At 41.1% G+C, this 26,927-nt stretch overlaps 2 protein-coding genes across 5 annotated transcripts in view; one reads left to right on the top strand and one right to left on the bottom strand.

Annotated features, from left to right (window-relative positions):
* Positions 1-12,500, bottom strand: part of LOC119738368 (nipped-B-like protein) — a 50,665-nt gene extending 38,165 nt beyond the window's left edge. For 3 of the 4 annotated variants that reach the window (XM_038213238.1, XM_038213239.1, XM_038213240.1), the window contains exons 1-3: positions 3,045-3,700; positions 2,607-2,879; positions 554-619 (exon numbers count right to left, since the gene is read on the bottom strand). In XM_038213238.1, the coding sequence (XP_038069166.1) occupies positions 554-619; positions 2,607-2,879; positions 3,045-3,402 (697 nt within the window). In that variant the 5' untranslated portion in view covers positions 3,403-3,700. Of the gene's footprint in view, positions 1-553; positions 620-2,606; positions 2,880-3,044; positions 3,823-4,523; positions 4,634-5,394; positions 5,536-6,844; positions 7,070-7,658; positions 7,778-8,577; positions 8,747-10,305; positions 10,395-12,316 lie in introns of those variants that run through there. The other variant, XM_038213241.1, reaches the window with a different exon arrangement.
* An 840-nt stretch (positions 12,501-13,340) lies between these two features.
* LOC119738369 (eukaryotic translation initiation factor 2D-like) lies at positions 13,341-23,890 on the top strand. Its single transcript, XM_038213242.1, has 13 exons — positions 13,341-13,521; positions 14,850-15,040; positions 15,648-15,731; positions 16,207-16,405; positions 17,007-17,269; positions 17,899-18,016; positions 19,145-19,294; positions 20,126-20,278; positions 20,700-20,789; positions 21,621-21,713; positions 22,159-22,291; positions 22,408-22,582; positions 23,366-23,890. Exons 1-13 carry the CDS (start codon positions 13,364-13,366, stop codon positions 23,434-23,436), a joined length of 1,878 nt encoding a protein of 625 aa, XP_038069170.1. The 5' UTR covers positions 13,341-13,363; the 3' UTR covers positions 23,437-23,890.
* Positions 23,891-26,927: the final 3,037 nt, after the last annotated feature.

Genomic DNA, 26,927 nt, shown 5'->3' with positions numbered 1-26,927 from the left:
CGCGTGTATGGCTTCTGCCATATCCATAGCCGCTTGTGTAATTGCAAGCCGTAGTCAAGTAATGTGGCCAAGGCCGCATCTGAACTACTTGGCTACGACTAGGAAATAACACACAGGTCTATGGGAAGTAGCTGTAGCCGCTTCCATAGGCGCATGTATGGCTTCTGCCATATCCATAGCCACTTGTGTAATTGCAAGCCGTAGTCAAGTAATGTGGCCAAGGCCGCATCTGAACTACTTGGCTACGACTAGGAAATAACACACAGGTCTATGGGAAGTAGCTGTAGCCGCTTCCATAGGCGCGTGTATGGCTTCAGCCATATCCATAGCCACTTGTGTAATTGCAAGACATAGTCAAGTAATGTGGCCATGGCATTGTTCCAATTACTTAGCTACGGCTCGAAATAACACACGGGTCTATGGGAAGTGGCTGCAGCCGCTTCCATAGACGCGTGAATGATTTTTCTGCTGTAGCCAAGTTATCCGGACACAGCCTAAGACACGAAGAATTTTCAGAACTGCGTGATACAAATGGAGAAAGCAGCCAACCTACCATCGTCGTCTAGATATGTGACCCTCTTGTTTGGCGTTTTGTCCCTCTTTAGTCTCTTCTTTGGTGCTGAAACGGAAATAAAAGACATGAAATTTAAACAAATTCAAACAGTCATTTTTAGGTACTGCAGAACGGCAGGGTCTAACCCGTAACTTGTGTCATTTACAGCAATCTTTTAAAGGAAAAACTTTAAAAATGTTGAAAATCTTTTTGTGTTGCGAAAGGTTCTTCATGTGATATCTTAAGTTACATCACATATGAATCACAACCCCAGACTTAGCAACAAGTCATCTGAAGACGATCTTGAAGCAGTAGAATTCTTTTAAGTGAGAATGGGTGAAGGAAAAACTAAGTGCATAAAAAGATATTCGGGTATGAGAGAAAATCGCTACAACTCTTGGGTTATAATTGAGTATAATTAAAGACGATCACAAGTCCGTTCACAAGTAAATCATGAGTCAATTAACAAGTCCAGTCACAAGTAACAGGGTTGAGCAATCTTTAACCCTAACCGCCCTGAATCCTCCAAAATCTTTTTTTGCAAATTGGAGGAATTTGCAGGATTGAGGTTACATGGCAAAAGTGCGTTGCTGATTTCGGAGTACGCACTGTGTCAAGGTCTTGGGCCGGACCTTGTGTTGTTTATGCTCAGCCGTGCATAAATTTTAGCCCTTGATTATACTTGACATCCTCCGCACTGCTCCAGGATGTCACTGCCTCTGCCTCAGCCTATTGACAGTCATAGCCGGAGGATTTTGCAGGATTCAGGCAGTGGTCACCCCTCCATGGACCATATTCAAGAAATAGCGGAGGAATTGCAGGATTGAGGCTATATGCTATTTTTCCATGAGGCATTGGAGGATTTTGCAGGATTGAGGCTGCATCCTAGCAAAAAGGCCTAGGGAGTTAGGGTTAAGGAATGCTCTTGTCACAATCATTGGAATAGCTTGTGAGTTGACTCCAGACTAGATGACTTGTGATGGACTTGTGATTGACCGTAAGTACCTTGACTACAACACTGTAATAAAGGTATAAGGGAACATTTACTTTTTTTTGTTTTTAGTTAAAAGCAATCATTTTGCAAAGTTCAGCTCAGTGGATACTATACATTTGGAGAAAACAGAGACAACATATTCTGGGGGTCTCGTAACTGGATGTTGTAGAAATCTGTGCCCACGGGCACATTTTCTTAAACCTTATACAATGATTGTGTTCTACTGACTGACACCGTTTTATGCGGAATAATTTCACAGGGTGTTTGGTACCAGACCTATCTTCACTTTAAGCAAGGATTTTCACGTTAAATCGGTGGGTATGTTTCTGGGTAACTGCAACCCTAACAGAACTCAACCCATCAAACCCCAACGGCATGTTTTGTTGGAATCTGTCAGGATGGGTACAGTACCCCAAAACCGACAGTCTCTTACATTGGGTTGGCACACCTCCAGAATCAAAGACAGAAATATGTGTGTGCAGTTTCCTATATGTGACCCGCTCTGCAAAAATGAGTCTGATGTCGCATAATTTGAATTCAAGCTTTTGCCATTTTGAAATGGAAACAGTAAAAATTTGCTCAAAATTTGGATTTTTTTGTTTTTGTTTTATTTTGGTTGTTTGATAGTTTTAGTTCAAATATCTTACACAGAAATGTAAATATTGTAAGAAAAAGAAAACAAACTATGAATCTTTGGTGCTTTTCTTGGTTAGTTACAGTGTATTTGTCATTTTTCAAAGCCTTTTTTCTCCATTAAGACACTTCTAGCTTTGCATTAACTTTACAGAATGAAACAAGCACAACAATGCAACCAAATGTCCTAGAGAGACCCATGATACACCAAATGAAAGCTTATTTCATTCCCATTTTATTAATGTAGTTAACTCAAAATGTCAGTTTTGCCACAACAGACTCATTTTTGCGGAGCGGGTCACATATGGTGTTGGAATTTACCAGGATGAGTATGATTCCTAGTAAATCATGCTAGGGAGTTAGGGCTAATTGCCTTTAAAGATACAAATCGAGTGTCAGAGTGTAGATGCGAGAAGATGTCATTACCTTCTTCTTCTTCATCATCATTATCTTTATCTGCCTCTTCTCTCTCGATGAAGATCTGCGCTGGGGGACCCTGAGACACTGGGGACGGCAGGGACTCCTGTCTGGATGCCGGAGGCGGCGCCGGTTCCCACTCCTCTTCGCTCTCCATGTCCTTCCGCTGTCGCTTCTTGCCCCGTCCCATGGGTTTGTTCAGTAAGGCTGCCTGGTCCTCCGATATGGACAGCTTGGTGAGTAGTATCCTGGGTTGACTGATTGCACTTTTAGCCGCCGATTCTGTCGGGAGATGGTTTTTGGTGAATTGACTTTTAGAAATGCTGTAAGGTTCCCTGCAGAATTACCTGGGAAGTTGGTTAACATTATGTTAATTATATTTGCCGCTGTGAGCCTGCAGTTGACGGATATCCCCCTCCCAACCTTTCCCACAATTAATCAACTCACCCTGCTCGTCTGAGCCGTTCGCGGAAGCATTGTCTTCGTCTTCGTTGCTATCTTTGTTACGTGTCGATGTTCTTCTGGCCTTATTTGCTGGGGTGTCGTCCTCCTCCTCATGTACTTCTTGTGGCTGAGGCACGTCCTGAGGCTTGGAAACCTCTTGAGGTTCGGGTACCTCTTGAGGTTCGGGTACCTCTTGAGGATGAGGTTTAACCTCTCGAGTTTGAGGTACATCCTTATTTGACTGAACTACTTCCGCGTTCGGTTTGGGTACCGCTTTGGGAGTTTTCCTATCTCTAACCCCGACGACACCTGTCCTTTCATCTAAATTGGAATCTTCCTCAAAGGCATACTCGTTTCGCATGTCCCGTCTCACTTCTTGCTTCACGACTTGTTCCGGTTCCTTCAAAACCGTTTCAGGTTGGGCCGTCAACACAGTCTCTGGCTGCCTCACGACGGTCTCACGTTTCGGCTCCGCCGGCACCTTGTCTTTCTCCTTTTCTTTGGGCTCGCTGGACTTGACCGGAAACCTCGTCAGCTTCAGTTTGATCTTCGTGGAGCCGCTGGTGTCCGGGGAACTCACGATGTTGTACTGCGGCAGCTCTTTGTCCCTGTCCCGATCCTCTTTGTGGGATTTGCTGCGCTTTCGGCGCCGGCTGGAGTCCTTGACCGACGAGTCCGACTCGGTGACATCGTGAGAGGAGCTTTCTTGGCTGGTGTGCGGATCGGCTTGATAACTGGCAGGGGACTGATATGCACTGACAGACACCCCTCCGTCAGATTCCTGTGAAAGAAAGTATGCTTACTAGTACCTAGTTTTAGATTTCACTATTTGAAGAAATTAATCATAAAAGTTAGGAGGATCTGGGATTTCAATTCAGTCTTTAAGTCTGCTGGCCACCACAGGTTCCAATAAAGACAATATTCAACAGACGCTTTGCATTCAGCAACCATCTTTGAGAGGTTTTTTGTTGTTAAACAATAAATGTACAAAGGGTCTTCTTATGTGTAGCCCTGTGGAATGAAAGAACATACCTCAAAGATGGCTGCAATGCAAAAGATCTGTGGAACTAACTTGGCTGCTGACACCATAATTGTCCTGGGCCCAATTTCTTGGATCTGCTTACCGTTAACGCAAAATCCCTGCTTGTATAGCAACAAATTCCGTGCTTACGGTAAGCGTACTTCACACATAAGCAAGGAATTTTTGCTTCTGCGCATGAGTATATCCCGTAACTGGATTCTGCGCTTACGGGTTAGCACACAATTGTTCTGCTATTGCGGTTAGCACAAAATTTGTGGTCGTAAGTGCGGAATTCTGTGGTTAGCAGAGCCAAGAAATTGGGCCCTGGTCATTTTCCAATGCCAATAGGTGCCATCGGTTCGTACTACTACGCCTTGTTGCACTGAGCCGAGTTTGGGTCAATTGTCTATGTTTGATTTTGAATGTCAACTCTAACATTGAGGACACACTGTGGCAATTACCCTTCCGGATACAGCTCTCTGATTGACTTCCTGGTTTGGTGGCCGTTTGCGTGGGCGTCCTCTCCCCCTTGGGGCAGGCTGTTGAACATAGTCTCCTGAAGGACCGGCTCCTGTCAAAAGCAAATGCATGAGTGAGTTTTAGAAGATTATTCGAAGACACGTCACAAATTCAATCAATACTTGTTTTGATAATAGTATGACTAATTCGGATACATTTCATTCATTCCGCAGGAATACATGAAATATTGCATAAAAAACATCCAGTGATTGTCACATACCTGCACAGGGGCAAAAATAAATATGGGAAATGACGAAAACAAATTTATAACAGGTTTTTTGACAAAATAATTCAACCTAAAATTCATACACACGAATTACAATGTATTTGAGGTACCTCCTAAGGATTTGCTTGAAAGAAAATACTTAATATTTTTCGAATTCTTGCTGTGATAGTCTAGCAGTAACAAGATTCTTGTCAACAGAATGGATACGTATAGCTTTATAAACATAAGTCAAACTGACTGACAATACTCTATTCTTACAGTGAATGTTTTTTCTTATATAATAAATTATATAGACCATTATCATGTTGTGGCATCTTGATTTTTTCCCATTCAAATCAACGTAACCAAAGTGAGGCTGGAAGGAAAAATAGTCTGGTTCCTTTTTGCACAAAAAATATTATCATTCAGTACTGTTATTGGATACAGGGAACATGACTGAAATGGTGGCAGCATGATAAAGGTCTATTACTGGTTTTTTGTTTCCTGTGAAGCACATCGAGACCTTGGTGTGATGCTATATAAAAACTGTGTTGTTATTATTATTATTATTATTATTATTTTAATGAAATAATACATGCGTTGCCTACCATTAGGTGGCTGTGCTAGTTGAGATCTTGATTTGGCCTGTACGGGCGGTGGAGTTGGCACAGGCTGACTGGGACTTGTGGCAGTAGCTGGGGACAACTGATGCCCCGTGTAACCATTGACTGACGTTGGCACGGGTGATCCTGTTGAAGGAATAAGAATTGTAAAAGTCAAGTACTTTCATAGATTTTTCCTCAAAAATCAGTTTCATGTGGACTTTGTGCCAGGTACCCCCATTTCATTGGTAGGCAATGATTCTCAAAGCAAGAAATCACTCTCACATTTAGTCATTTTCACTTTCTCTTTCCAAAGTTAAGAACATAAGGTGCAAGGAACCAGGGTTTTAAGTTGTACGGGAAAGCTCGCCTTAACCCTTACCCCCTAGGCCCTTGTTGCTTACAACCATCCTCAATCCTCCAAAATCCTCCAAAATTTTGCAACTCCGCCTAAATTTTTCAAAATTGTCAGACAGTCTGGCCTCAAAATGCATTCATCCTCAATCCTCCAAAATCCTCATCCCAAAATTTTGCACTCGTGTTTAAATGAAGGATAACCCAACGCCAAATCCTTCAAAATCATCAGACAGTCCTGCCTCAAAATGCATTCATCCTCAATCCTCCAAAATCCTCATGTGCTTCAATCACTATTCATCCTCAATCCTCCAGAATCCTCATTTGATTCAATCACCATTCATCCTCAATCCTCTAGAATCCTCCAAAACCGCCAGGAGGATTTTGGAGGAGTGAGGTGGGTTAGGGTTAACCTTGTATAGTGAGGCTGATTCTCATATGAAAATGGACCATCTTCCTGCCATGCTTCACAGTACACTGTTTAATTTGTTGCCAAGTTTATTAAAAATGTGAGGCGTTCTGGCAAAATGAGACAGAACTGGGCAGAGGTCGAAAAGAGGGTTTGCAGGTATTACGAAAGAGGATAAAATTCTCCTTGCAATACTGTTTGTTGCACTTCAATCGGACATTCCATTGACAAGATGTGGCTGTTTAAAGTTTGCATTTATCAACAAGTCAAAAAAAATAAAATACTGAGAAAAAGGCCTTAAAGTTTTCAAGTCTTGTATTCGTGGAAATGAAAGATGCCGATTGCTCTTCCTTAAAAGTACTGTCATTCCAGAATTGTTATATTATTTCTTTAAAACAATGTGTAGTAGACATAAAAGATCACAAATACCAATAAATCTGAAAATAAAAAAAAATAAAAAAAATCATCCCCATTTTTTTTTGGTGGCATTTTCTCCACTACAGCTTGTGCCCAGTTCCGTCTTTTGTCAGAACGCCTCAAAAATGTTGAAATGAAGGAAAAAAGTTTGCAAAATTCAAGCGCTGGATGTTTCACAAGGATTTTCGCTTACAAAGTCTTAATTGCTTTAACAAGTCCAGTTAAAAATCCTGGCTGAACCTTGTTTCTGGGAACGAAAAGTGAGCTCTGAATTACCTTGTCCAGACAGTCCAACATGTTGATATCTGGTCGGGCTTCCGTGGGGCACTTTGACTGAGCTCCCCTGCGGGTAGGCCGCCGGGCTGTTTGGGGTGAATAGCGGGGACGAGTTGCCTTGCATGCCCATGGTGTGAGTCCGACTGTAGGGGCTGTGCTGAATGGCGCCCTCCGGCGACTGCTGGTAGTAAGGCGAGGGGGCCATGGGTTGTCTGGGCGACACACCTGCATTAAAAGGTAGAATAGTACAAAAACAATTTGTGTGATGAGTACTTTTTCTAATGATTAACCCGAACCCTCCTCAATCCTCCAAAATCAACTAAGCTGTTTCGGAAGATTTAGGCTGCATGCCATTTTAATACCAGTTGATTTAGGAGTACGCGTTGCGTCAAGGTCTTAAGCTGCACCCTGTGTTGTTTATGCGTAGCCATGCATAAATTACACTAGATACCATTCGCACTGCTTCTGGATATCATCGGCAATTCCTCATTGCATTACAGTGATTGTTGGAAGATTTTGAAGGATTGAGGCAGTGGTCACCCCTCCACTGAACAAATGCAAGAAATGACGGATTATTTGGGAGGATTGTGGCTACATCCAATTTTTACATGGGGCAATTTGATGACTTCGAAGGATTGATGGATCCTAGCCAACATGGCCTAGGTGGTTAAGGTTAATGGCTGCTCAATCATTTTGAGGCCACAGATGAAACCGACACCACAAGACAAAGCCATGGTTTCAAAAAAAAAATTCTTACATTTTAAGAAAGATGAGGGTTCACCCCCCCCCCCAACATCAACCCACTAAATCTTACCTCCCATCTGTTCCATCCGCTTGTGTTTGAAGACATTGGGACTACGAGCCAGTATCGCTTGCAGTAAGACCGGTATGTCGCCTTCAATTTCATTACTACTTGACTTGTCTTTCAGTTCACTAAAGTAGAGAAAAACAAAAAAAGTGATGAACAACGAACAATGCAATGTGGACTTTGTTTCATCATTAAAATGATGCAGTAACTACAACAGATGATGTAGTTACTCCAACATGGGTGATAACTTATTATATGAAATAAACTTTGCACATTGGCAGTTATACAATGTGTCAGGAACATTATACATAACTTCCAGACAGATTGAAGTATATTACAGGCTTTCAAGCAGACCCAGGTGAAAAAGTACGAGAACAGTAGGATCAAAATTTAAAAAAAAATACAGGACAAAAGTAAGACTTTGGAGGACAAAATCAGGATAAAAGTAGGACTTTTGCAGGCTTTCAGGAGTAGTTTTCGTTGATACTCCCCCATGTCCACAGCATCATAAACTTCATTTGGCATGTTCTGTACTCACAACACTTGTGCTCCATCCTCAACTAAGTTCTTTGAAATACAGTTGCAGTACTCCTGCACCCGAGCTTTTCAATGTCCAAATGACATATATAGTGTGTCACACTGCTATGAAAAATTTTCAATGAGATTTCATTTTTTTTGAGTTCTGGGACAAAAAGTAGGGAAAAGTAGGAAAAAGTAGGAATTTGGAGAAAAAAGTAGGGAAAGTCCGAGCGAGGTAAAAAAAAAAAAATAGGAAAAAGTAGGGAAAGTATGAATACTTGAAAGCCTGATATTAGGCCATGTCCAAAAGGGCTGTCCAATGACTAGACAAAATCTCTTAACAAGAGATTGGTACATGGCCTTATACTTCTTTTATTAGTTAGAGTTATTCTGTCTGGTAACCTACATGTTGTCTGTGTTGGTCTGGCTGAGCGCATGCAGAAGCTGGGGTACCAGATTCTCATCTTGGATTCCAAGGAGACGTTTGGCTTCATCTGCCACGCGAGGGCTGTACAACAACCCTTTGTTGTTGACTGTGCAGGGTAACGGCGAGGGCAACGGAAGCTCTGTTAACACTGGGGATGAAGTAACAAAGGTTAAAGGGAAAATACAACATTTGCAAACATCAAAAAATAAAACTACCAAATCATTTTGAAATACCTTGCTGGACTGTTAGTGAATGACAGTGTAAAGCATCCTGTAAAATCATGGCATCTGGTAAACTGTCATTTTCAAGAAAAGTGGTATTTTTGTATCAATTTCCAACGCTGGTCGGACGACCAGCGTTGGAAAAAACTGGCTTTCTTTCAAATACTGGCCCAAATTGACCATCGCACTTGTGTGCAATTGATTACACACCTATGAACGGGTACAAGCCAGCTAGACTGGTTCTCTGACCTTACAATTCCCCAATGTATGTACACTGCTCTGTTTCTTCTTATAAGGAGTCAGGAAACCAGACTACAATACAATGATTGTTTTTCTTGGTTTTTATAGCATTTTTGAACCCAAAACCTCAAAAAAGTCAGTGTAACTATATTTGCAACCCCCCAATTCCATCCATTTCTGAAAATTACAGCAAAAGCAAATGATGTATATTCCCTTTAAAGGTAAACACGGAAACAGATTGTTGTAAATTTTGTTCTTAACTCGGAGAGGCCAAACTGTTTTGGCTTAACGTTAATCAATTTATGTATGGTCTGTTCAATTTCACCAGTACAGAGTATCGAAAGCTAAATTTGTGTGCAACTGGATATAGGTTGGCGCGGACATCCAGTATTTTTTTGACATTGGCTTATCTACATGCATGCAACTGGGAATTTAGGGGAAAAAACGAGGAAACTCCAAACCGCACAAGACTTTGTACAGTGTTTTTCAATTTGTAATGGCATTCCTGAGAAGCAAAAAATGAGGAAATCAGCGGATCTGCGGAAAAGTTGCATGCCTGTATCTAGCTCCCAGACCAATGTTCTTGAAACTCAATGGTTCCCGAGTCTGGCCTGCTGAATGGTAACACATAGCAACAAATGAAAACTGATGTGCAAATGAATAGATGTATTTCATCAGATGACGTCACTCCGCCCCGATCTATAGCAAAAGTAAGTTAAATATTGAAATCCCTTCCAATCTTGACCAATTTTAGTTTTCTTTACACAAATGTTATATTAACCCTAACTCCCTAGGCCTTTTTTGCTAGGATGTAGCCTCAATTCTGCAAAATCCTCCAATTGGCGTCACGGAAAAATAGCATATACACTGTAGCCTCAATCCTGCAAATTCCTCCATTATTTCTTAAATATGGTCCAGGGAGGGGTGCCCACTGCCTGAATCCTGCAAAATGCTGCGGCAGTGACTGTCAATATGTTGAGGCTTGGTCAGTGACATCCTGGAGCAGTACGGAGGATTTCAAGCATAATCCAGGCCTATATTTGTGCATGGCTGAGCAAAAACAACACAAGGTCCGGCCCACGACCTTGACAAAGTGCATCCTACGAAATCAGTAACACACTTTGATCATGCAACCTCAATCCTCCAAATGCCTCCACTTTGGCAAAGAGGATTTTGAAGGATTCAGGGCGGTTAGGGTTAATATGTATATGCGTTGGTATTTTGAATATTAGGCCTAGATACTTACAGTCAGTCAGACTTGATATACCAGACAAGGTTGTAATGGGAACACTTGGGACCTCTCCATTCATGTTGACTTAATTGCACGACACCCTCCTGTTCAAAAAAATAAATTGTGGCCGTAAAATTCGATCACATTCTAAATAATACATTTTCAAAATGAATCATTATTAGACCCATATTTAGTTTACTTTACTAAGTTAGTGATGTTTAATGTTAAAACCAACAGGAATGTTATGGTTAGAGAGCAGGGTTAAGAATGTTTTAGGGAAATTCAATACAAAAATTTAAAATGGCCATCACCAGGATAACCGCTACGCACTGTGAATGCGCAAAAAAAACGTTGATTCGCATCGGCATGTGGGTTATGGCTGCCACTAAATGACAAAATTGCATTATCTAGGTCTACCAAAAGATAGGCCTAATGTTATGCGCCAATCAAATGTTTCCCCCACCCCTCCCCTCCCGCGCTGCCCCAGGTCCGATGTCGGGATTTGGTCACGTTTTTCATGCCCCAGGGTGGGGATTTTGGTCACTCAAATAACATTGTTAACATTGGCGTACTAATGGAAAGGCAATCACTAGTGTGCCCCACGTTTGTAAGTCGGGGCATGGTCGGGGATTGTCACTTAAATTTTGCCCGAGGGGTGGGGATTTTGTCACTTCAAAAGTGACAATCCCCACATCTTGGGTGGGGCAGCCCGGGAGGGGAGGGGTGGGGGAAACAATTGATAGGCGCATTAGGGCCTACTGTCGTCATGACTGTCTAAAATTGCAACAACAAAATCATTGAAAATAGGGTCAAATTAAGATTTAAAAGACTGGAAAAAATATTGCATTCTGACGCCACTGTTTTCTTCATAAATTATCTCAATAAGGTCATTCATTGCAAAAATGAAGATTAACACATGAATCTGGGACAGTGAGAAACATTTCCAATTTTGTTTAGGAAATTTTCTTGACTCTCCATCATGTGCACAGACTTTGTACATAATCACAGAAGTGGCGTCAGGTTTCAACATTTTTTTCCGAAGACTGCTTCAGACCAACTCTGAGTTCAGGTCATTTTGGAATACAGAAATAATTAAAACACAGCCAACATGGCCAAAGGAAATGAAGGACCAAAAAGCATGACAAATATGGAGCCCAGTGACTGAGTAAAGACTAAAAAGAGTAGGCCTATTGTATTTGCAGTAAAAAAAACACACAATCACCAACAATCGGTAAAGATCTAACATTGTCTAACTTACTACTTTTTTACTAGTAGGGGCCTATCAATAGTATCATGGTCATTGTCATACTAATTAACTATAGACTCATAGTGTTGCCGATCATAGGCCCTATACGAATTTACATGCAAAAAGGTTCGCTACCCGCACAGTGACCCCCCACATGACCCACAGTCCATGCAATGTGCAGTCATGGACATTGGCTTGCGCGTTGGGGGTCAGACAAGTCGACCGTTGAGACAACTCGACTCGGGACAAGTCGACCGTTGAGACAACTCGACCGTTGAGACAACTCGACCGTATGTGCGATAAATGGAAAGACAAGTCGACCGTTGAGACATGTCGCCTCGCATGATTTTGGGCCTAGTTTTGGGGATAGTACCGGGGATTTTGACGGCGGCTGATCGCCGTTTGGGAGTTATGACACATTACTTTGTTTTGTTGCATAGAGCAGAGCCGATATAGCGCAGCGTGATTGTCCGTGCACATGCACATCGTTCGTTTTTGCCGGGCCTGTGCGCGCATCTCCGGTCAACCGCGTGGCCGTACCGTGCACGTGCCGTGCACGTTAGCTGTCTCAACGGTCGAGTTGTCCCGAGTCGAGTTGTCTTAACGGTCGACTTGTCTCAACGGTCGAGTTGTCTCAACGGTCGACTTGTCCCGAGTCGAGTTGTCTCAACGGTCGACTTGTCTGACATCCTGCGCGTTGCAGCACACCGCACGTACGTACTGCACTTGAACCCCTTCGAAAAGACACACAAAAAGAGCAAATGTGACACAAATCCTCACCCCTCTACGGTAACAGTAAGGAAGCCACCTTAGTCCGGAGTAGAACAATGCTATAATCAAAGTCAGAAAGGCATCAAATCCGAACAGGATGTCCCGAGAAATAACTCAGATGCCACCGAAAAGCGACTACATTGTCGCGCCAAAACAAGAGATATTTTGATCACAACTTAAATAGCATGCTATTCGGCCTTATCGTTAATTCTACGCCAACACCAACATCGGCGACCATTGTTCTCCTTTTTTGAGATTACAAACGAGGATTACATAGTCAGAATATATCAGTCTTATTATGGATTTTGTGTATGCGTTTTAATGCCAAAATAAACCTCACAGATAGAAGAAAAATTCACAAAAGAAACTATTTTAGGACGCGTATGGATACAATATGGCGTCCTCCATTAATTTTCACTTGACACTGGTGCGCGCGCTATTAAGCGCATAATTTCGGCTGCAAGCCACAGAGACCCCCCCCCCCCCCCCCCCCAAAAAAAGACAAAACAAAAACAGACCAAAAGAAAAGAACAATCGGAGAAAAGTGTTCTAACCACAAACAAAACATATCAGACACGAAAGTAGAAAGATTAATTGGGAGAAAAAGAAATGATTTTGATGAGAATTATGCTCAAGTTGTTAACATATAATTCTCGATATAAAGGCACACTTAACAGAAAAGTGAGGTTTTCCCCGATTGCCTTATTGTTTGAGTTCTTCGTGAAATTAATTATTCTTTCCTTTTTTAAAAATACAGTAATTGTCTCAAAAATATCCAACAAACGACTCCGCCCCTTTAATCAGCCACCACGATTTTAAACTTAATTCAGTCCTTTAAGAATATAATATTTATCATTGGTAAATTACGTCAACAAAAATACAAAGTTTACAAATATCTAACCCTTTTTGGATGATATGATGTTTTTGAAACTGTTTTTTAAAAGATTTAAAGAAAAAAATCATTTCGTACATGAAGTGCAGAATTTTGTCAATGAATTTTGGAAAGAAAAATATGAGCAAAGGACTGAATTAAGTTTAAGGTACAGTTAAAAACACATGCAGATTTTTGTTGCAAGCACATTTCGCAATCTGTCTTACAGTTGCATCGTTAGAATTTGTTTGGAAACCCAAGTTTGTCCGTTTTTTGAACTCCCCGTGATGTTCCGAAAAGCATTCCACACAAAGTCAAACATCGCCATTCGAGGATCAGACAGGTAGAACTTTTTCTCCTTAGTTTTCCCTATCAAAACAAAAGCAAACGTTTGTTACACAAACTTTACAGCATGACGTCCCTCTTTTTACGTCGTGCATGCGGTTCCTACGATGAAATATGGAGGGCGCTATTTCAAATTCGTTTGAATACGAAATGCAATACTCTTTTAGAAATATACAACATTTGTAAACATCGAAAAATAAACTACCAAGTTTTTACGAAATACCTTACTAGGATGTTGGTAAATGACAGTCTCAAGCATCTTGTAAAATTATGGCACCTGGTGTGAAGTCATTTTCAAGAAAATGGTATTTTTGTAAACATTTCCAACGGTGGTCGGCCGACCAGCGTTGGAAAAACCTAACTATTTTTCAACTACTGCTCCAAATGTGCCTTTTTTTTTCAGTCCAAATTTTGTTTGCTATTGGTTACATGTTCATGAACGGGTGCAGGCCAGCGTAAGACTGGTTCCCTTGCCTTACAATTTTCCATCATCTATAAATTGATCCATTTTATCTTTTGTGGAGTCAGGGAAGCAGACTACTTGAACATTTTTGGTTTTCTTGGTTTTTCCAACCTTTTCGAACACCAAACTTCAAAAATGTCAGTGTAACAATATTTGATCTATTATACTAACCTCTCAAATAGTTCATTTCTGAAAATTACAGCAAAAGCCAATGATGTACATTCCCTGTAAGGTTTCAGTCAATTCTGTAGGGAAAGAAAATGCGGAAGCACATGAGGCCAAGTAAAATAAACTTTCTTGTTCAAGCTTTTTAACAAGTGAAAGAGGTGGTTTTGTGTTCCTCGCCCCCCACCCTCCCCCCCCCCCCTCCCCCCCATCATCAATTATTACCTTTTACCCATGACTACACGCAGACACCTCCATATGATCATTTACTAAAAAATTGCCCCCCCCAAAAAAAAAGTTCCCATACCTACCTACCCTATTTTCAAATGCCATTTAATCGGAAGCAGAACTAATATTTTTGGCCTTAGATTACACTTTAAGGACCCCTTCCTAGAATCAAAAGACATTCTTACTATTCAAACTTGCCTAAACTGCTGGCGAAAGCCAGATTAAAATTTTTGTTTCTGATTCATGGCCCGGAAGGTTTTTTTTTTAAGGAAAGTAAAGTCTGAGCTACATTCAGTTGACAACTGAAGCATTCTAGCAACAAAGAAGAAATAGAGGGTTCCTATTAGTAAGTTATTGAGGTAGACCGAAAGTTTTTAACAAAATTATATGGCCAGACCACTCCCTTCAACTCGTATGAAAAAAACTTAACTCAATACCGATATTTTCTTTTCCCAACATGGTAACTGCAGGCGCAAACTGCGCAGCACCATCAGCGAGCAGTTTCCAGTTCTAGACTCGGACGAAGTAGCTGAGCTAACTCCGAACAAAGATGACATGACAGTGATGAAGATCACTACGCACAGCGATTGCATCATGCACGTCTACTGTCTGACGGGAACGCCGATATTCTTCCAGATTGAGAAGCAACTCTATCCAACAGGTATTAAGGGCATATGGAACATATGGTGATAACGCAGATTTAATGAAAAAAAATCTTTCAGGATAGGGATGGTATCAACTACCCTGTGAGATTACTCCACTTGAAATGGTATCATTTGGAAGAAAACAATGATTGAAGGCAGTTTTAAAAAGTGTGTCAGAGGGCACACTTTTTTTAATGTTTATTAGTAACAAAATCCGATTACGAGATCTAATACAAAAGTTGACATGTTTCTCAATATATGTACAGCTGCTATTGAACTAAAACTTCCATATATGTTAGTTAGGCACCCTGCTTAAAATTTTGAGAAATGTTGTTGTTTCAAAGTAATACAAAAAACACCAAAAAAAGCGGTTGAATTTGGGATTCTAGTCAAGGACCCCACCCCACCCCACATATGCCCCTCCCCCTTGTTGACATCTACTCACAATTATAGATATCATTTTATGGATATTTTGTTTATTCCTCGTCTAATTCGGATGAAGTCAAGTGAAAAAAAATAATAATATAAATCTGCTTAAAACAGTTTTAGTTATAACTTTGTAAATGAATTTTCTATAAAAGTTATAGTTTTGAACATCATTTTGATTTCATTTTTTTCCTTCAGTTTACACCCTTTGGAAGCACCCTAACCTACTACCATGCCTCACTACTTGGCCACAAGTCCTGGACAAAATCTCAGGGGGAGCAGGTAAAGTGACTCCCTGATTTTTCTGTCTGTTGGTCTTCCTGTCTGTTTGGCTGTACTGTGTGGCTGTCCATTTGCACTGTTGGTACTTGTCCTAAATGAGCCATTCTGAATTTGGTCTTAAGCGACTGCCCACGTCTTGCCTGGCCAACAACACACGCATCTCCCTATAATACAGTAGTGCATGTTCCCGCGACACCTGTCAAGTCTAAAGTGTACACGTGACAGACTGTGATTGGTCCAACCACTATGAGGCAGGGCCTAACCCTAACCTTCCCAAATCATCCAAAATCCTCTTTGCCAAATGGAGGATTTTGCAGGATTGAGGCTATATGGCAAAAATGTGTGGCTGATTTTGGAGGATGCACTGTGCCAAGGTCTTGGGCTGGACATCTGTTGTTTATGCTCAGCCGTGCATTAATGTTAGCCTAGATTATATTGCCTCACCAATAACAACACAGTTAATTTCTGAATGCAGATCTGATGTTACCAGGAGTCATTCTCCAGCAATCCGGCCTGCCACGACTCAGTAAGGGTCAGCTCTGTGCAGTCTGCCTGCTAGGCAATCAAGCTCCAATAGCCATCGGCCATGCCGCTATGTCCAGTGACGGTATGACGGCCAATGGAATGAAGGGACGAGGCGTTCAAATCATCCATTGTTACAAGGATATGCTGTGGTGAGTGCTTGGGGAACGTTGTGTGGAACATTAATTATGCGGCAGGATTCACGACTAGCACGCAACTGCTTGATTTTTGTGAGTCAAAATTAACCATTCAAGTATCACGAAGAATGACTTCAAACATTGGGGGGGGGGGGGGGTTTTGGGGGGGGGTAGCTTGCTATTCATTTTCACTCTTGGAGGACGACTGCATTAAGGAGTGCATCAGAATTATAAAATCATTGATGTCAGATGTAACAGGGGCAGGAAAGAAACCCAACTTTACAGAATGCCCTTCACCAGTGTAATTTCATACATCGCCTGAAAGCACTCTGTACGAAGAATTGTGAGAAATAAATTCACGATCTTACTCGGGTAGGACTCGAACCCATGACCTCTTGCTTACTAGTTTGGATGTCTTAACTCTCGACCATCAAGCTTGCTAGACTGTCTGGCCGGCTAAAATCTGATATTAGAAGATCGATATTTTGAGAATTGGAATGCCATTCTCTAAACAGAAAAATGTCAGGATGGGGCTGAAATCAGTCTATTTTTTAAATTGTATTTAAAAGAAAACACCAGAAATTCATTAAAATTTCTTGATGGGTGTATTTCTCAGGGCTCAGGGAAACAAAACGTCCTTACCAGACATCCCTCTCCCCCCGCCGAGCGGAATATTTTCTGAAGATTTCACAGAAGATGTCGCATCTGCAGAACAGAATGGCACAGCCACTGAGGCGAGTAACTCATTACCGGCCATGCTGCAAGACGAAATGGAGCCACAGCTTAGTGAGTTAAATCTTGAAGACGGTCCAGCTGATGCTGCAGGTGGTGGTGAGGGAGCAGAGGAGGGCGATGAAGAGGATGCTCTGTCTCCAACGGGTGAGACCTGTGATAAGATTTCACCAACCAACCTGTGCCTGGAAACTACTGCATACTTCTTGTTGTGTTTGTGGTCAAGTCCATCTCATGTCCATCACAAGTCCAGTCCCAAGAAACAGTGGATGAACAGTCACACAAGGAATGCTATTGCACAACGTCATTTTAAGAGCCTTAGTTAACATGTGATGGACTTGTGAGGACTTGTGATTGACTTTTGAGGACTTGTGATGGACTTTACTCCAACACTGCCTTCTGGTGTCTTCAGCATGGAGATGAAAAAAATCTACATTTTATAATATTGCAGTCATTTAATTTTTTCTTGGGTGGGGGGACACATGATGTAAGTTTGAAAACCATGCAATGCATCAGTGCTTTCATCTGTAACAAGACTTAATACTGTATCGACTTGAAAAAAAGATGTGTTTCATTTTCCAATTGGACCAAAAAATATAGTTGTGCATGCCACAGAGCAAAATCTACTTTTAACAAGCTCAATCGTTAGTGTAATTTATATCCTTTGGGAATGGGTGGTTTTGGTTTGGTTAAGGATGAGGATAGTACATAAAATACAAGTTTGTTGAAATGAAGTCAAATTCGTTCGTGATTTACTTTCTTTGATTTACTTTTAGAGAAGATGGATGCTCTGTTATACCAGTGCACACTACACAGTCTGAAGTCTAAGATCAAACCATCAGATCTACCCCTGCTCACCAGTAACTTCTTCAGATCCTATGTTGTAGCTTGTTGGTAAGTTACGTGTTCTGGAATTTGTGTCCAGAAAATCTATTCACAAATTTGACAAATGAAATCATAAGATATTGTGTACAGCTGCATTCATTGAGATTTTGCCTGCCAGCGACTGGTAAGAATCAACAGAGTGACTTGCTGCATGTAGTGTCTGATTTCTTATCCTGATTTCTTATTCAACAAGCTGGCAAAGAGCAGTGGAGTAGAACAATCTGGTTCAGAACAAATTAGTATCGGTTTTGTGATATTCAAGCTGTGTTGGATTTGTTAGTGACTATTTTTTGGTGACACACATGTGCACTAATCAATTTGTTTTTGAATTTTCAAATACACTACAATGGAAAACTGACAGGGTTTATGATAATGGAATCACTCTCCGAGTGTTCCCAGTTTGCTATTTCCCAGGTTTGCAGCATAAGGTAGCAGACCAGTAAATAAACTTCCATAGACCCCAATGGTAAATGCTCCCACTTCAAAAATTCGGGAAAAATACTCACAACTCTCCAAGGTGTTCGAGACACACATCAAATTAAAGCTTATTTCATCATCTTTCATTTTCTTTTCAATTTTCGGGGGGGGTCAACTGATGACTTTTAGGAGAAATTTCCATCTGAAGATGATCACCCCTGAAAATAGTCCTGAAGCCCATCGCCATTTTGAAAAACGATGCCTACACTCCATTGCAAAATAGAGCGCTTTTAGGGTCCAAATTACATCAAAATTACACAGAACTGCAAGCTCCCAGTCCTGTGCACGGCTTCCACCCATATTTTCTACAAACCCTCAAGTTCATGGCCCACAGCATGCTCAAATACCGAAGATTTTGAGGGCATGCAAATCGCGATTTGGCCGGCGCATGCAATTTCGGACCGATTTACTGGTCTGCACCCATAATGTTGCTAGCATTGTGACTTAAGGCGTGTTCCCTGGCTACATGGAATATTGGGTTTACGGCTTCTGACTAGCACCCCTTGAACAAAGACATTGACAAAATGTGGAACCACCAACATTCGGTAGAGCGCGGGAACGGTAATCCGGAGGTCGCTGGTTCATACCCCGCTCCAGTCAATTTCTCAGGTTTCTTTTGTCTGAACAATAATTAGTTAGAACATAATTCCATTTCCACAGCCCTGAGGGCCAAACGTTAGACATGAAGAAGACCAGCTACAAGAAACTGTCCAAGTTTCTACAGAAGTTGCACTCGGAGGGGTTACTTGAGGTCAAGGAGGAGAAGAAGGGAGTTGACTTCATCACAGCTGTGCACAAGGACCATCCGGAGTAAGTCGATGTCCTGATGTCTTTCACTCACAGTTTGCCTGTAGACATTTCTCCCACCATCACAGTTTTACAAGCCATCACATAAGCATTCTTTAATTTGAGGTGCGCATTATATTTTTCGCCACCAATATGAATTCTCTGTGCAAGTACCCCCACAATAGTTACAAAGGCAGAGTTGGGGGAGACCACTGGCTGAAGGCTGGCACTGAGGTGAAGCCGTTATGGGTTTGTCCCGCACATAATGGGACTCACATAATGCATTAATACACTTATGTCTAAGTTTTGTCGGATATTAAGTTGTGCAGTCACGGCTGTGATGGGGCTTAACATCATGGGCAGGGCTTATCAGATTGATCTATTGTCTGACATATTTGAGGAGTTCAGGCAAAATGAGAACTGGGTAGAGGTCGAAATGAGGGTTTGCAGGTATTAGGAAAGAGAATAAAATTCTCCTAATACAATACTGTTTGTTGCACTTCAATAGGACATTCCGTTGACGAGTTATGGCTGTTTAAAGGTTGGGTTTATCGACATGTTCAAAAATTAAATACTGAAAAAAGGGCCTTTAGAGTTTTGAGTTTGCATTCGTGAAAATGAAAGATACCATTTGTTTTTCATTAAAAAGGCTTTTAGTCCAGCATTTTGATACTATTTCATTAAAAATAATGTGTAGTAGACAAATCAAAGATTACAAATATCAATAAATCTGAAAAGAAAAAAAATCACCCCCATTCAGTTTCTTGCATTTTTCTCCGCTACAGCCTGTGCCCAGTTCCGTCTCCTTTTTACCAGAACGCCTCACATGTATTCTTTTCATATTCCAATTGCTAGACTCCGTTCCTTTGTTGTGCCAGCATCAAATGACGGATCCTCTGCATCTAGTGGGAGTATCGGAGCATCAGCAACTCAGAGCCAGCTTGAAGTGAGACTAATGAACGGAGTGTCTGCTGATATGCTACCCATACTGAAATTATCAGGCTATGGGTAAGGATCTCCTCAGCAAGCTACACACAATCTTTTGGTTTTGCCACCTCTACTAGCCTCTATAAAACCTTCAATATAACTTTTAGTATTTTACTTCAATTTTGTCGTCCCTGTAGATATAGTTGAAATAAATGTTTCAAACACACGTACTGGTATTTCCTCAAAAACTCCTCGGATTAGTTCTCAGATTTCTTCAGACTTGCAAACATAAGTTCCTTTGAGCAATAATTTCCCTTTGAGGGAATTCCGAGACAGTTGCTTGCTTATTTGTAAAACCTGTCGAGAAAGTTTGCCCCCTTTTTTTCAATTTGTCGTTTTTATTATCTCCATGCCTATATGTTGTAATCAGAAAAAAATTCCCCTACAGCCCGCCATAATTTTGTGTAGTTGAAAAAAGATGTCGATCATTGTTTTTTTTCAGCAAAGGTGACTGGCTAACGCACGAGGCTCTAAGAGAAGCCGTGACTAACTACATCAAACACCACGACCTGGCCGACAAAGAGAATCCAAGGTGAATCTTTTAAAGACTCTGGGCATGCACTGTGTGCTCATTGGAGATAAGTGTCTTGCTCAAGGACACAAGCACTGTGGCTGCCCACTTTTCAAGAATCCCTCAAAGAATTTGTCCTTTTAAACCCCTCAAGTTTAAGTAAATAAAAGATACCTTTTTGGGACTTGAGTTACAGAGCTCGTATCTGTTTGTCCTCCATTAAAGGGAATATACAACATTTGCTTTTACTGCAATTTTCAGAGATAAATGGATTTGGAGGATAGGTATGTTATAGCAAATATTGTTAAAATGACTTGTTTCACATTTTGAGCTTGTAGATGCTGAAAAAAACAAGGAAAACCAATCATGTTCTTGTAGTCTGGTTCCTTGACCCCACTTAAGATGAAACAGAGAAATTTATAGATTTTTGGGAATTGTAAGGTCAGAGAATCAGTCTAGCAGCTTGTACCCCTTCACAGGTGTGTGATCAATTGCAAAGAAAATGCGGAATAAGTACTTATGAAAAACAAGGAGCAGTTTTTTAATAAAAACCAGTTTTCTCCAACGCTGGTCGGCCGACCAGCATTGGAAAAATACTATTTTTCTTGAAATTGTCAGCACATCAGGAGCCAAGTTTTACAAGATGCTTTAGACTGTCATTCCCTAACAATCCAGTTAGGTATTTCGTGATAATTTGATCATTTCGTTTTGTCATGTTTGCAAATGATGTATCTTCCCTTTAACCACACTCTGCTGCCCTCGTGTGCTCCTATGTGTTAAGTGCCTTGCAAAAGGACACAAGCACAGTAGCTCCCCTTCAAACCCCTTTCCTTGTTTTTATCGTTTGATTAGGATGGTGAACCTTGACGGCCCATTACACGATGCACTTATCAACCGGTCAGAGGGGTATGTGGAGAAACTCCGGTGGGATCAACTGTTTAGTAGGTGGGTTCGAACTCTCTGCATATTTTCATTCTCACTTGACATCTTTGTCTCAAGTTAGAAAAAGGGAAGGTTCCGGTCCTGTTGCGGCCGTTTGCAGTTTGTGTCTGGAGAATATTGACTTTTATTCCTTAACATCATAATTATTACTTGGTTAACTGTAAAATATTGATCTTGACTTCGTTTCGTGTAACTGTTTTTCTTTTAATTTTGAAGTTGAATAAAGACATTGACTTGAGCGGGGTTTGAATCTGCGACCTCCGGATTGCTGTTCCGGTGCTCTACCCAGGGAGCTGTCCAGCCCTATGTTGGCGGTTCCCCATTTCATCAATGTCTTTGTTCAAGGGGCGCTAGTCAGCACTGGAACGGCAATACGAAGATCGCAGGTTCAAACCCTGCTCCAGTCAATTTCTTTGTTCAGTTTACAAATTATTTTTATTTTTGACAGGTGTAATGGAAAAATGACATCAGGGCATGAGGTCATTCTGCCAGGTCAAAGGTCGTCAGGTCAGGGAAACACCAGGAAGGGGAAACTTCAGCCGATACAAATCAAGATTGAACGAAAATCTGGCAATAAGAATGTAAGTTTTACAATACAACTGTTCATTTGATAACTTCACAATTTCGTGGTTTTTAAGGGTCTCTAGACATTTGATCCGAACTTTCCGAAGTAATGCTCTCTTCCGTTTTTGTACAGGTGACAGTAATCCACAACCTAGAACCTTACGGTATAGAACCCAAGGACTTTGCGCATCGTTTACAGGTGGGCGTGGCAGCTAGTAGTACCATCCATCAGATGCCGGGTCAAGGGTCGGGGTCACAGGTCATCATACAGGGCAAGCAAGTGCGGTTTGTCGAGACATTGCTGACAGGTGAGCAAAGCCTTGTCTGGAATACTTGGCTACGGCTGAATGTGGGATGCTGGTTAGATAGAAGCAAGTGTATTGGTAGCCATTGCCAAGTCATTCGGACACAGCCTTTGAATGGAGGAAAATGATCCTAATTAGGGGTGGGGCTATGAATTTTCCAGAGGGGGAGATTTTTTTTCACTTGACTCTCCGTATACCCGTCCAGGATTTAAACCGGTTGATTTGAATCAGAATGACACGCAGTGCTTTTCTATTGCATTGCTGGAGCCAGTTAGGAATTGAAGAGGACGTCTAATTATGCCATGAATAACGTTTGACTTGGGATCACTAAACCCTCCTATGCAAACAAACATTCTGTGCCAAGTAGTCCTTTCAGTCAAAACAAACAAATGACTGCTTTCAACAGTTCCCAGCCTACATAAAGCAGGATTGACTGGCTGGGACTGTTTTTAAGTAACTTGATACAGCTATGCTTTGACTCCGGGTGAGTGATAAAACAGCTGTGACCACAACTTGCCTGTTTAGTCTGTTCAATGACCCAGTTCAACTAGTCACAGTGCTTGCTTGACATACTATCTGACTGCTGGTGACTAGCCTTCGCTCAAAGTATAGATGGGGAAGTGGAAGTGAATTTTGACTGTCTGTGACTGTTTAAATAGCAGGAGGGTTAACAAAAGTTGTGATTCATCTGGTCAATGCGCACAGCCTGGTTGACGGGCAGGAAGGGTTCACTAGTAAGTTGATCTGTCCAACTTCATACACTCATTAACTCTTTGGTTTTCACAGATCACTACCAGATTCCAAGGAGGTATATTCAGGGACTGGAGCTAGCAGCCAAGTCAGGGAAGAAGAGATGACGCAGGATTATCAACCTCATAGTATTGGACGTCAAAACCTTTCCAGTCACAACATAGCCGGGGGGAAAAAATGAAACCTTCAGTCAATTTTCTACGGATGCCTTACAGCAGACAAGTTGTGCCAACTTGTGCAAGGTTCGCGTCCCAGACTCGCTAACTTTTGCACAACCATGGAGATTTCTATTGAAACATCAAGAAATTTGTAATTCTGGAACTGTAGAAAATATATATGCTGTGTCGTGCATGAATACAAAAACTACAGGGCGCATAGTACCCTTGGCTCTGCCTCGTGTGCTATGAGACCCTCAGGTGTTAAAAACGCCGTATCCCACATCAGAGTAGTCAACAATTGTTAATGCGCCCATCGGGTGTTAAAGGTAGAGTAGATCATTTGCAGCTATCCAAAAAGTAACTGACAAAATTATTGTTGGAAAGCATACTTGGTTTAAAGGGAATATACATCATTTGCTTTTGCTGTAATTTTCAGAAATGGATGGAATTGGAGGGTTTGAAATATATAGCAAATATAGTTACACTGACTTTTTTGAGGTTTTGGGTTCGAAAATGCTATAAAAACCAAGAAAAACAATCATTTTCCTGTAGTCTGGTTCCCTGACTCCATATAAGAAGAAACAGATCAGTTTACATACATTGGGGAATTGTAAGGTCAGGGAACCAGTCTAGCTGGCTAGTACCCGTTCATAGGTGTGTAATCGATTGCAAACAAGTGCGATGGTCAATTGGGGCCAGTATTTGAAAAAAAGCCATTTTTTTCCAACGCTGGTCGGCAGACCAGCGTTGGAAATTGATACAAAAATACCACTTTTCTTGAAAATGACAGTATACCAGGTGCCATGATTTTACAGGATGCTTTACACTGTCATTCACTAACAGTCCAGCAAGGTGTTTCAAAATGATTTGGTAGTTTTATTTGTTGTTGTTTGCAAATGTTGTATTTTCCCTTTAAAGATAGTAATGGCACTAAACTCCCTGTGAAATTATTCCTTAGTGCATGCTTTTGTTTTGAAGAAAACAATAAAAGAAGGTCATTTTCAAAGATGCGTCTAAAGACGCGTTTTTGGAAATTTCCGTTAGTAATTGTAAATTAATAGTTTTTAATTCGGCGACTGCTGCGCTCAAGCGTTGACATGACGGACACTCGCGCACGGTTGCTACAATTTGTCGGTTCAGTGCGTAACATCACGCAGCTGCAATCGGCTGAATGAGAACGTGTCCCAGGCGTTGATTTCAGGCGCAATTCAAAACATGACTCGGCAACTTGAATTGAATTTGAGATCCTAGAATATGGTTTTCTCGGAATATACAGCATTCACTGGGCTAAAATTTCATCAGGTTAGTTGTTAATCACCCTTCTTTAGAATTAGAGCACTTTTGTTGCTTCAAACGAAAAAAATGCACAAATGACAAATGATGTACTCTACCTTTAAAAAAACCATATCCCACATCAGAGTAGTCAACAGTTGTTAAATGTGAACTATGCTCTGTGATACAAACTTCACGTGTCAAAGGTGACAGGGAAAAAAATCTCAGTAAGAAGTGCAGCTAGTGAACTGTTCTTCAGTTACAAAAATCAACATCTAAAATACTGTGTTTCTTGAAATGTTGTAGACAATACTAAGGGAATAACAGTGTGAGGATCCGGTCTTCACTGCGTGATAATGACCGGGTGTGGGGGTGACCGCTGTTAATGGACCGAGACGAAGTCGAGGTCCATTAACAGCGGTCACCCCCACACCCGGTCATTATCACGCAGTGAAGACCGGATCCTCACACTGTTATTCCCATTAATAAATACCTTTATGACGAAATAAACAGTTAAAATGCTCCGATTTTGTGACTTTCTTTCGGCGATATTTCCAGACTTTTTTGTGTTCATGTTCATGGGCCATATTTTAGCTTAACAGCTATAACGACGTAAACTCAACAGAAACTGCTGCCGTAGCGAAACAAATTACAACAATGTTTTCATATCGTTACCTGATGGAGGAAGCTGAAATCTCGTTTACACATTCCTTGTGTCCGGAATTACAAAGATGCTTGGTTTAGGAAAGGTAAATATGTCGGTGGGTGAAGTGTTCAAAGAAAATAAATCGTAGATCTACGCTTTCATCGTAAACATCCTCAGTATATTCTGCAACTGCTGCTGTACGATGTCGTTTCAAAACTTCCTTACGCGCGCGCACGCACGCACGCATCCCTAGCAACTGTGTTGCGTACGCGCGCGTCAGTCTCACGCGATGGGGGTTGAGTGCATGTGCAGTGCTCAATTGTTAAAAAGCTACCGCAGGACTGTTACTATATTTTGACCAATCATTGGCTTGCATGGGGCTGAACGGGGCTGGATCAATGCTGGTTCAGGGGCCATTTATTGGCTTGATCTTTGAAGCCGGTCCATTATCACCGTTAATGACCGGCCACGTGATCGAGTCTCGACCAATCAGAAACCATCAACTCTCCAAGGTATTTATTAATATCACATAATGTCACGTTTATTTATCATTCAAGTCATAATATTAAACACTGATGTTATAAAATGAAATACAAAATAAAAATGTGTACATTGTATGTACGGGAGTCATAACATTAAACACTGATGTTATAAAATGAAATACAAAATAAAAATGTGTACATTGTATGTACGTGGAGAGTGTTACACTTGTACTGTTTCTTTCTGTTACACGTACAATGATTACAATCATCAAAATGTTATAATTTTAGTCTTACATGTCTTGACATATTTTTTCAGATTCGTTATTTCAGTATCATTGACAAATTGACAAGAACTGCAAGAATTTACAAATATATTTCTTCAGTAAATCCTGTTTAAAACAAAACACATCAAGTCAAGACATAAAAATTACATGTACTTCTATAAAAAGGCAGTACTTTATTGATAAAATATCTCGCTTTCTCCGCTTGTTTAGTTGGGCCGTGTCCGCATTACTTGACTACGTCTGGAAATAACACACGGGCCTAAGGCCAAAAAAAAAAGGTCTCCGGTTTCTGGTATGCACGCTTATCGCCGTAGCCATGCGCGTCGGCAAAATGAAAAATTTTTTTTTTTTTTCAATGTAAGATGATGTCTAAAAACTGCCAAACTCACTGGTTTGACTGGAATCCTGCTGCTGCACATGTTTTTAGATGGGGTTACGATAGAGTATAAGCTTTATGTGGCCTCTCTGGACTCCCATATTTTTGCACTAAATTCAGTCGGGCACCATTTGCAGTCATCAACCGACATTTGAAGAAAAAAAAAGTAAAAAAAACAATAACAAAAAGCCACATCGCTGCACCACTTTTAGGGAAAGCTCCATACCAGAAACCGGAGACTTTTTTTTGGCCTAAGGTAAGTGGCTGCAGCCACTACCATAGGCGCTTGTGTAATTTCCTGCTCTAGTGTAATTTTCAATTTTATAGTTGTTCCTGGATTTAATTTTTTTTGCAAGATCTTTTAGTTTCCCCTTCTTTCA

This window comes from Patiria miniata, unplaced genomic scaffold (assembly GCF_015706575.1).
Source record: "Patiria miniata isolate m_02_andy unplaced genomic scaffold, ASM1570657v1 HiC_scaffold_3, whole genome shotgun sequence".
Lineage (NCBI taxonomy): Eukaryota > Metazoa > Echinodermata > Asteroidea > Valvatida > Asterinidae > Patiria > Patiria miniata.
This window is presented reverse-complemented; position numbering and strand designations above follow the sequence as displayed.

Bases quoted from the DNA above. Each gene is read 5' to 3' on its own strand.
- LOC119738369 (XM_038213242.1), top strand. From the start codon at position 13,364: ATGCAGATTTTTGTTGCAAGCACATTTCGCAATCTGTCTTACAGTTGC. The intron at 16,406-17,006 runs GTGAGTGCTTGG...TGTATTTCTCAG, and splicing joins TGTTACAAGGATATGCTGTG to GGCTCAGGGAAACAAAACGT. The intron at 20,279-20,699 runs GTAAGGATCTCC...GTTTTTTTTCAG, and splicing joins CTGAAATTATCAGGCTATGG to CAAAGGTGACTGGCTAACGC.